General features: G+C 40.9%; 1 protein-coding gene across 1 annotated transcript; it reads left to right on the forward strand.

Moving 5' to 3' along the window:
* Positions 1-2,297: 2,297 nt before the first annotated feature.
* On the forward strand, positions 2,298-3,208 carry LOC139632737 (TMF-regulated nuclear protein 1-like). Its single transcript, XM_071497905.1, has one exon. The coding sequence runs from the start codon at positions 2,430-2,432 to the stop codon at positions 3,060-3,062; it is 633 nt and encodes a 210-aa protein (XP_071354006.1). The 5' UTR covers positions 2,298-2,429; the 3' UTR covers positions 3,063-3,208.
* The last annotated feature ends 7,240 nt before the right edge of the window (positions 3,209-10,448 follow it).

The following is a 10,448-nucleotide window of genomic DNA, read 5'->3' on the forward strand; positions in this document are numbered from 1 at the left end:
GACGTTCAGCATGCCCACTGTTTCATGTACATCATTTAATGTTATGCAAAATGAAAGCATCTTCATGACATTTGTGATCATTCAAAAAGTGTAGACCAACTCTAACTCACAATTGTCTTTGTTTCCTCTTTATGACTGTAATGCTTGTGCAAAGGTCCTTCTTTTTTCTGGCTTTTTGAACTAGCAGGATAAAGACCTGAAGAGCATCTTTGGTGTTTCCTGTCATTTATTATTCCTAAAGGCACATAAAGTGCAAGCTCTTCCTGTTCTTCCATTTGCGTCTCTCTTTGTAATTCTCTGCCTGTCCTTCGCTCTTCTCTCTGGAGATCACTAGAGCTAAAAGCAGGGAGAGAGCATTCAGTTCTATTACTAATGTAATGCCAATCCTGAGATCAAAACAAAGAGCTGAGTGAATACACAAATACGCAGGCACATGGACAGGCACACCTCTGACCTGCTAAAAGCATTTTAACTCATCAAAAGTGATGGTATTAATTTAAAATATCACATCTTAGTGCTCCAAACGCATCGGTGTAACCCTTTTCAACTGTGTGATATTGTTTTAGTATATTTGTGGGGTCAGAAAAACAGAGAGTCCACTATACTTGTGGGGACTAAAATGCTGGACCGCACGAGTTTAAATGTCTGTTTGAGGGTATAGTAATACAAGGGTGTGTGTATGTGTGTGTATGTGTGTGTGTGTGTGTGTGTGTGTGTGTGTGTGTGTGTGTGTGTGTGTCTGCCTCTGAATGAACTGTGTGTTACTTCATACTCTGATCATATCACTTCTGCAATGCAGCCAGTCAGCCAACCAGTCAATATTGTCTAGACTGAAAAGATAAACTTAGCTGCTAGTGGAGTGGATGTTACAGCAACCAGAGGAAGACAAAAAAAAAGGCAAGGTATTATATCATGATGACGATAACATCAGTCAAATGTGATCGTTGCTGCTGTAACAATTCTGATTTGAAACATACAGTAGGTTCAGATTTCAGGTTTATATGCTGCGGCACTGCAGTAAGGAGGTGATTGAACAAGTGAAGACAGGTGAACCTGTTCACCCCCAGAACACCACAGAACAGGTGACAGTGCAAATGTCAGGACTTCATTTGCAGGAAGAGTTATTCAGATTCAGGATTGAACACGCCACAACAGCTTTAATTTAAATTATTCTCCTGACATCACCAGACCCAGTGAGTGTGAAGATCTCCTTTTCACTTCTCTTTGTTTGTTGCTTAAAAATGAAGATTTTGGAAAGGTGTTTAGATATGTTGACTCAGAAGATCTCTGTTACATATATTAATCAATATCGAAACAATAATTTGAGTAATTAGAGGACTGTTTCAACAAATTCCACATCATTGGTTATTTGGCTAAACACAGCAGTGTTCTTTATGACAATACTTTTCTTAAATATTCAGTATAAATACCACTAAGCCTGGTATGATTTCTTTGTACCACACTAAAATGTTATTTTAGATGGTGTGAAATCAATTTCAACTTACAACAATTGAATAATCAAGTCCTCTCCCCTCTTTTTTGCTACCAATTTCGTAGCAACACTGAGTTTTCATGCTATTGAAACACAAACGTTGATAGGAATAAGTTTTTAGTTATTAGAGTGAATCCCAATGTGCATGTGTGTGCAACCTCATGATTATTTGTATGTTTTTGAACGTGTCTGTGAGCAACAATGTTACTCATAGTTTGTAGGAAGGCTGTGAGCTGTCAAATAGGTCAAAAGAGGGAAGAAATGTGGGGGAGATGAGTACTGGGAACTGGTGATAATGCTGAGCAGCAAGGTGATAAAGGGAGAGAGAAATTGGAGCATCACCCCTCCCCTTCTGCTTTTGCCATCTGATGTTGAGGCTGTGTTGCTAGGGGCAACCATCTGAGCAGGAGAAAGGGAGAAAGAGGGAAACAGAGAGACCAGCTGGTAAGAGGGATGGCAGCAGAGAGGCTGGGAGAACTGAAAATGGGCCAAATGGCATCAGCAAAGAGGAGAGAGACGTGATGCTTCTGCACCTCTTGCCTCACTCTGCCTTGCTTGACAGAGCAGAGCTGATCCAAGCAGAGCTCCAGATGACGACGGCGACGAAGCTAAACAGTCAAACAGAGGACACGACAGCCTGCCAGCATCAGCAGCACAGAGGCTAGGCTGCCCAATCATCAGCTGACGTGCTCACGATTTCAGCAGCCAATGAGCTGCCAGCAGGCTCCTCCCCTGCACAGCCACTCAGATGCAGAGACAGCACAAGCACAAGCCTGGCTCGGATCTCTTATTAATGAATGGAACAGTTCCCAGGCTGCATCACTGCACATCTCCGCACTCTCTGCTCAGCTGCTCTCTGCTCTGACAGTAGAAGACAGAGGAGAAACATCTACAGCGACAGGGACAGCTGCAGCACAGGAAGAGCTAAGCACGAGCCATGAAGAGACGACAAAGAAACACAGACTCCCATGATGAAGACACAAGCGAGGACATGGCAGCAGCTATTAAAAACACCGACCCACATCCTGATCTCCACACGCCGGATTCACCTTCTCCATCATCATCTTCACCCCCTCTTCTTCCATTGGCCATGCCACCTTCTACGTCCGCCTCTACTCTCCTGGCACTGGCCTCACCTGCCACCAGGCGCTCTATTTCCATGGGAGACTTCCGCAGGGTGACAGGGGCTCTGCTAGCCGGTTCTGAACCCCCATCCACCTCAGCCACGGCCCCCTCCTCCAAGCTTGTCACCCCCAGCTCCAGCATGGAGTTTGAGGCAGCTCGACGGCGCCTCCTGGAGGTGGAAGAACGTCAGCGGGTCATCAGAGAGATGGAGCGGCGGCTGGAGGAGCTCAGGGAGGTGTTTGTGCGCTCGGAACAGGAGGTGGTGGTTCACGGGGAGCTGGTGTCAAGGATATCTAGCGCAGCCCAGCAAGGGGAGCTGTACGTGGCTGAGAACAGCCAACGGCTGAAGAAGGGCCTGAGGTTCAAGAAACACCGACCCACCATCGTCTTCTCCTCCATGCTAGGACTCCGCACGTGCCTCCCCTGGCCTGTGAAGCTCAAATAGGACACAGAGGCTTACATTTCCAGCTTTGCTTTAGAAATGTGCTTTATATAGACAAGACTATAGACTTCCATTCTTTAGCTATCACTCATTGACACAGCTGCTCTCCAGTTTCAACCTTTCTGCTATTGTATCCTGAGGCAGGTCCTCCAGGTCTTTAGAGTGCCTACAATAATCACAAATGCTAGTAAGGAGCTTCCTGTTCAGTCCGTTTCTGAGGAAATCCTCTGGCTAGTAAACCAGTCAAGCCAGTACCTTTGCAATGTGTATAGGATGTCTTTGTGTTTTTATTGTTTTCACTGATACTTTGCTGCTTGCAGTTTGCTGTGGTGTTGGACAGAGATATTTAATGACTCCATGGTTGGTGCATGGATGAGTCATATTTCAGGTGATGTGGGAGAGGAGGTTCAGACTGTGAGGTAACATGAGCTTTGCTGTACTTTACCGTATCTCTTGACTTGTGCAGCAGTGGAGAAAAAGTCAATGAGGCTTATGTAATGTTAACCTTTTCAATGGAGGAAGAGGAAAACAGAGAAAGAGGGAAAGGAGAAAGAGGTGAGGAGAATAAGGGACAGGACTGAAACATCTGCCTCCCCTGCCTGTTCGAAGAGAAGTGAAGGGCAGTGAATGAGGACGTGAGGTGAAGCTATGACAGGGATTGCTGCACTGTTATATAAAACCAAGGATGCGGTAAAGAGGCAGGAAGTGGAAAAGAGGAGAAGTCTGAAACAGAGAAAATTTACAAAACGGTGTGCATTTAGATTTAGCTGAGACATTAACAGAAAATGTGCCTTGGCTTCTCTGTTTCTCCTCGTCCACTACAGCCCCTGTTTTTGGCAGCATTTAACAAGCGAAGAGAGCAGGAGAGGAGTTCACACTGGGACTCTTCCACCTGTGGCCTCTTTTCATCCAGTCACCTAGCAACCACTCATCTCTCAGTCCTAAATCCGCTTCCACAAACCTACAGAATGTATCCAGCAGAGCACTGTAACTACAACACTACTAGACAGCTGTAGAGGTCCCCAGAAGGATTTAGGAAACTAAGTTTGTCTGCTGCATTTATTTAAAATAAATTAGAACCAGCTGTGTACTCAAAAATATTAGTGATAAAAGCTTGTTCAACCTGCTCATTTATTTGAAGATTAAGCGATGCTCTTGAATTAAGGCATGCATGCATAAGTAACAGCTTCACTGGTATCATGTCATTTTTTTGAGACATATGTGGAAGTTAGACAATATGTTTTCTTTCAGAGTTTGTATGTCAGATTTGATAGCCCAGTTGATTATTATGTTCACAGGAGTATCTTTGTCCCATATGCAGTGGATGACCTCATTTCTACATATAGATTACTCTCATTTTTTCTGGCCTATATTCTTCTTTTCCTTCCTCCCATTTCTTTTCTCTTTGGATTAGGGAATGACAAAGTATCTCTTGTATTCATCTATTCCACCAATCCCTTGCTTCCGCTATATATGTCTGAATGTGTGTGTGTGTGTATGTAGAAAGCACAGCCATTACACCAGAGATATCTATTTTTGTCATTCCAAGGTTATGGCAAACATTCAGTTGCGGTATTCGTTGGAAAAAGCATGTATAGTGATGTAAGTGCATGTCAGTATCCATATGTGTGAGCTACTTTGCTTCAAAAGAATGAAAAGGGATTTCTGCAAATGCAGAATCCCTGATGGTGCTTTGTTTGCTCTCCTGTCATAAATGACCTCACTGAAGAACAAAGGAGCAGGACTGTTTACAAGAGAGGTGTATGTTTTGTCTGTATAACTGCTCACTGTAGGTTTCCATTAAGTCAGACTGTGCTCTTACATATTGCAATTTTAATTGCTCCCTAGTTGCAAAGATAGGCATGACTGGGACATGTTACTGCATCATTTGAGATGCATTAGGGATGTCTCTCTGTCTCTGTAAAGCCATCCCGCAGGCAAAGTGAGAAGGAAAACATGATGCATGTGAATTAGATGTGAAGATTAAATGCACGAGTTGGTGATGTACAGTAGGTTGATGCACATCAATTGGTGTGAGGCCACAGGTTAGCAGCTGGTTACCCTCTAATTTCTATTATAAGGGCTTAAATCTATCTAGGTTTATTGGGTGCACAGTTAAACGAGTACTCCATCGGTTTTACACACAAAGCTCAGTTCTAATGATGATAATAATAATGATAATAATAATGATGATGATAATAATAATAATAATAATAATTATTATTATTATTATAATAACAATAATAATAAAGATGATCTCACAGTGATGTTGTCAGGGTGATGTCAGCTTGAGCGCAAGGTTTAACATTTTAAACTGAATCTCTACGTTACAACTGAGGAGGTATGGTTTCATAGAAGTGGGTATTTAGGACACAATCAGGTCAAATGATAGATGGCAATTAATTGCATTATGGGAAGTATGAGATCCAGTATTTCTTTCTAGAGCTTAAAAAATCAGTTGCTTCGATTTTGCTTCTTTATTTTATTTGTTCCCCACTTTTATTGATGGGCAGTACTAAGATTTCTGACAGCCATGATGACGTTATCATTGAATGTTGACTGATATAATAATTCCACGTGGCCAAGGAAACTACTGCTTTTTGTCTTTGTGCACATCTATACCAAACAATATTCAGCTAAGGTCTTTGCTAGCAGAACGCTTGTGCAGAATAAATAAAGGGTCTAGTAGGCCTTAAACATGTATTTATGGTCCTATGTATACAGCTAGAGTCACAACTGAATATACAGCTGGCCTATATATTGCTTTTTAATATGCCTTATGCAGTGTTTGTGCATTGGCAGTTACAATTCTGATGGTGATAATTCCAACAATGAGGGTGATGGTAAACGGGTGAACTCATGACCATCAAAACCCTCATCCAGAAACAACATTATCTGGACAGAAGAAAAAAAAAAAACACACAAGTCATGCACTGTTGTGGAACTGCACCTTTTGTGTTTTTCTATGAATGAAAAAGAAGACTACGTTTCCCAAAGATCTGTGGGCCCACTTGCAGAATGAATGTAATGTTAATCTTTACTAAAGTGTTTGTTTTTTCCTGAAGACTAAATATTCAGTATAATCACAACAGTTTGAACCTGTGGTTGGCAATAAATTCAATTCCTGTCTATGGAATCATAATTATAGTCAGACAACTGGTGCGCTGGGAACTACAACTAATTACAACTACAGCTCCCACATCTCTTTACTGACACAAATGCTGGTCAACCACAGGTCCAAAAGCACCTTTCCGATGTTTATTTATCCTTGTGAATGTTTTAATATTTTGTGTTTGTTTATGTGATGTGTGGTACAGTATGCATTTCTGTTCTGGTGAACAAAGCACAGAACTTTTTGTTTTCCTTAAATCAGGTGTTTCTTACCTTTATTCACAGTACAATGATATTTTTTTTGTTGATTTGAGAGCTGTGTGTTCTACTTTAGTATAAATGTTACGTCAAATTTTACTCAGAAAATGTTATAGGCTTAACCGTAACAGCAGGTTTGGAGTCAAGTTGCTTTCAATTCCAAATTTGAAATGAAACAACTATTTGCATAATTACATAGACTTACTGCCAAATCATTTTTTTCTACAGATTAATGTTTGAGACCCTGTTCACAGGAAAGAAAATTAATTTTCCCCAAATTTAATTGAAAATCAGCTTAATGGAAAGCTATTTGTCCCCAAATCTTCCTGTTGTGTTAGCACTGCTTCTGACAAGGCTTTTGCTTTCTGCTGTGAAAGAATGTATATTCTGCTATGTTTTTTGGCTTAAATTTGCTACTACTTTCATTTTCTTGAAATTATCTTTTACTTGAGCACAGAGCTACAATGTACAAGACCAGTTAATATTGAAAAAGTAGATTTCATTTGAAGCATCATCAGGTTTTGTAAGATAGGCTAAATTATTAGAATAAATGGACTAAATGACTGAAATGTTGCAGAGATTTTTTTTTCTCTCTCTTCTCAGGCTGGAGAGAAAATCCTAAATAGGCTACAAGCTCTGCTTTGCTATTCTGCTGGTAACTGTTTGCATGAAGTATTCATTTCTTAGTTGGGATCTCTAAATATTACATTCTCTGCAGTTATGTGGGAGGTTGAGGAACTATTAGGGTCACCTTGCTGCAGCCTACAGCAGTGTATAGTGCCCTATCAGCAGAAAACTGCTCTTTGACGTAGCAAGACACTGCGGGTCGGAGAGGAACAAACTGTGACAAAGCCACACAGGCCACATACATATCGCATGTCTTTTTTTGCATCCAGTAATATGGTGTCATTTAGTCAGTTGCCTGTCCATTGAAGCCCTTTCTCAGCTGATTATTTAGTCAAATGGAGGTTAGATAACACTGTGTTTGGATGGAAAGGGCAGAATTACTGGAAATATATCCCACTTCCAAGTCCTCATTATTGCAAGCCAGGATTTGTGAAGTTACATTAAGCTGATGGTTTTGCTGTTGCTCACTTAATGAAAGGCATTACCCATGTAGATGGGTTTTAGACAAGCGGATCAGTATCTGGGGTATTAGAAAGTTAGAACATCCTCTATAATATTTTATTTTTAGAGATTAAAGACCCTGATGCAAACCAACTTGACATAAACAAAAAACGCTAATAATGGACCCGAGCCACACTTCTCTTCTACCCAGGAATGATGTAAATCTAGAGATTAGTGCAGGTTTTATTCTGCATTCCACACTGTGTACATTGCATTATTATTTTTGTGTAGTGTTTGTGTGTGTGTGTATGAATACACATAAAACGGATGAGGGCATTAGTGAATGAATACATTTACTATGCAGTATGTTTTAGAAGTAACATTTCACAAAGTGCTTCTTGTATACTATACATATTATGCATTACTACAGGCAGATGGGTCTAATGGGAGCAAATGTTTGTGTGTATGGGCTACTCAGCTGGCAAAGGAGAATAGGCTTTGGCATGCAGCATCATTATCCTGGCTGTTAGAGGTGGATGGTTATGTAAGTGACAGGTTGGAATTTCATCATCCTGGCTTTGGGACAGAGGGTCAGGGCTAAGAAACATCCGGATGGAGAAAAAATGAGGCTGGAAGGATGGAGAGGTGCTGGGAAAACTGCCAAAAGAGATGGATGGAGAGATTTAGCTTTAGGGAGCCATAAAGGGTAGGAGTTTAAAAAAAACTATTAAGATGTCAGAAGTGTAAATGCAACTGTCCATTTCTATACAGTGACTCAACACTAAGTTCAATTCCAGAAAGGCTATTTAGTCAGGATAGTTTTTAAGACAGCAATGCTGTCTTTTTAGGAATCCCCTGTTCAAACTTCCACACTTTCAGTGTATATAGCTGTTAGAGATGCTATGACTTGGAAAGTCTCTTTTAATGTAGACCAAAACTTGAAAAATTACTAATCTTCTTTGAACTACTAGTTTTACATTCTTCTTGTAATTAAAGCTCATTAATTAGTTTGAGTCTATGGATTTTGAGTTACTGAACTCCAGGTATTAAACACTAGGCATACTCGTGTGTCATCATACAATGCCACTAAATTTGAATCCACTTGATTGCCATCCAAATTTACAATATTCAGCCATTTGTTTTTCAACATACTGTGCTATATAAATGTGCAAAAGGAAGTGATAGCCACTAAACCACAGTAACACACATAACACATTACTAGAATAGATTTTAAATGGACCCACACTGGCTAAATAATTTATTTATAATTTATAATTTATAATTGTGTGTGGTTGTACTGAGTCTAAAGGACTCAGTATCTTTGGTCTGCATTAGCTCTCTGGCTTTGAGCCGCCCACACTACATTACTCTGTACAACTGACAGCAGATACATCAAGATATCACCTAATTTACACTACAGAAGAATCTATGGCACCTCATCAAACATGTTTAATGTGTATGTTAAAATAAACTCACTCGGATGAGCCAATTTACTACTGTTTACATTTGACGGAGTTGTGGTCTAATGTGTCATGATTTGTTTGCTTTATTAACACTGTGACGAGACCATATCAGCAGAAACAGTGACAAGCAGAGAGACTCCTCACCACTCAGGAATGATTCAAAGGAAGTGAACACCTGCTGCCTGACCGCCTTCACTCATCCCTGTCAGTGTTTCTTTTCAGGTTAGTGAGGCAGGATCCTTTCTAAACACTGAATACACAACTTTTTCTATTCCCATCTTTCCATCTGACAGCCATTTAGACAACTGACGAAACAGAACAGAGGACACATGGCGTCAAATTAGCAACATGAAGTAACACTATCTGTAATAATACACTTGTTTATAATGCATAACAGATTAGAAAACATGATATACACTGTACACATCAGTGGACATTTTTGGACAAGTATGTACAACAAATTGTGTGGAATAGCTGTGAAATGCATTTGTTACTGGGTTTTAAAAAGTGGAGCAGTTACACGTCTTCCAATCCCAACTCTCCTCCCTAAAGGTTCCTCATTCCTGGAAGCTAAACTGTGTATACACTAAGTGCAAGTGAGCTTGTGTATATCTGGCGTGATACACACGAGCCTACAGTGAGGAACTGTGCGTTCAGTGAACAAATTACTGCAGTGGGATGCTGCTACCAACAAGCCCTCTTTAAGTGCCATTTCCTGGTAGAACAGAGAGTCTTTTTTTCCCTAACACACTGTCGTTATCCCAGGTTCTCCAGAGACAGATGCCTGGAGCCAGAAGAAACTGGATCCTCCTCTTTCCGTACAGGCAGTTAGCCGTGCCCAGAGTCAAGATGGCTGAGCTAAAGTTTCAGATCTCTCCTCAGGCTGCCCAGACGCCTGGCGTTTTGTTGGAGACAGGCTGGCGGGCACAAAGCCACTTTCAGAGTCCCAGGGCAGGCTGCAACAGACACTGGGCAGGTTTCAACCTCACACCCCATCTCTCAGTATACTGTGATTTAAAAGACTGGACGGTTTCCGTTCAGAACAAAAAGCAGCTATATCCGTATACAGCAGCCGGCTAGGTACAGGCTGACAGCTCTGCCAACTCTTCAGATGTTTTTTCTCAATGAGTTTAAAGTGCCTTAATGGGTTTTCCCCTGCAGGTGAGTTTTGCCTCTAGGTACTGATCCTAGACAACTTTACCATTTGAAAAATACTGTAGAGCAGTTTCCCCAACCAGAAATGAATGTGAACCTGATAACTGTGGTTTTGTAGAAACATGTAGCAGTTAGAAAACCAAAGATAGACCAACGGGGGAAAACACCATCTTTGGAATAAAAGGCTTTGTGGGGCAGTGAAACCCTCATGTTCCCTTGTTAGTTTCCAGGATGAGTAAATGTTAAAAGGTATAATCCCTAAAAATAGTGTCATTTATATCCTTGGATATCCCTTGGCTTCCTCATGTGGAGTTATTCTCAGTTTGCTCAAACC

Source organism: Trachinotus anak, unplaced genomic scaffold (genome assembly GCF_046630095.1).
Source record: "Trachinotus anak isolate AG129_WGS33_773 ecotype Australia unplaced genomic scaffold, CSIRO_AGI_Tana_v1 ptg000015l, whole genome shotgun sequence".
Taxonomy (NCBI): domain Eukaryota; kingdom Metazoa; phylum Chordata; class Actinopteri; order Carangiformes; family Carangidae; genus Trachinotus; species Trachinotus anak.

Coding starts and splice junctions, on each gene's coding strand:
- LOC139632737 (XM_071497905.1), top strand. CDS start 2,430: ATGAAGAGACGACAAAGAAACACAGACTCCCATGATGAAGACACAAGC.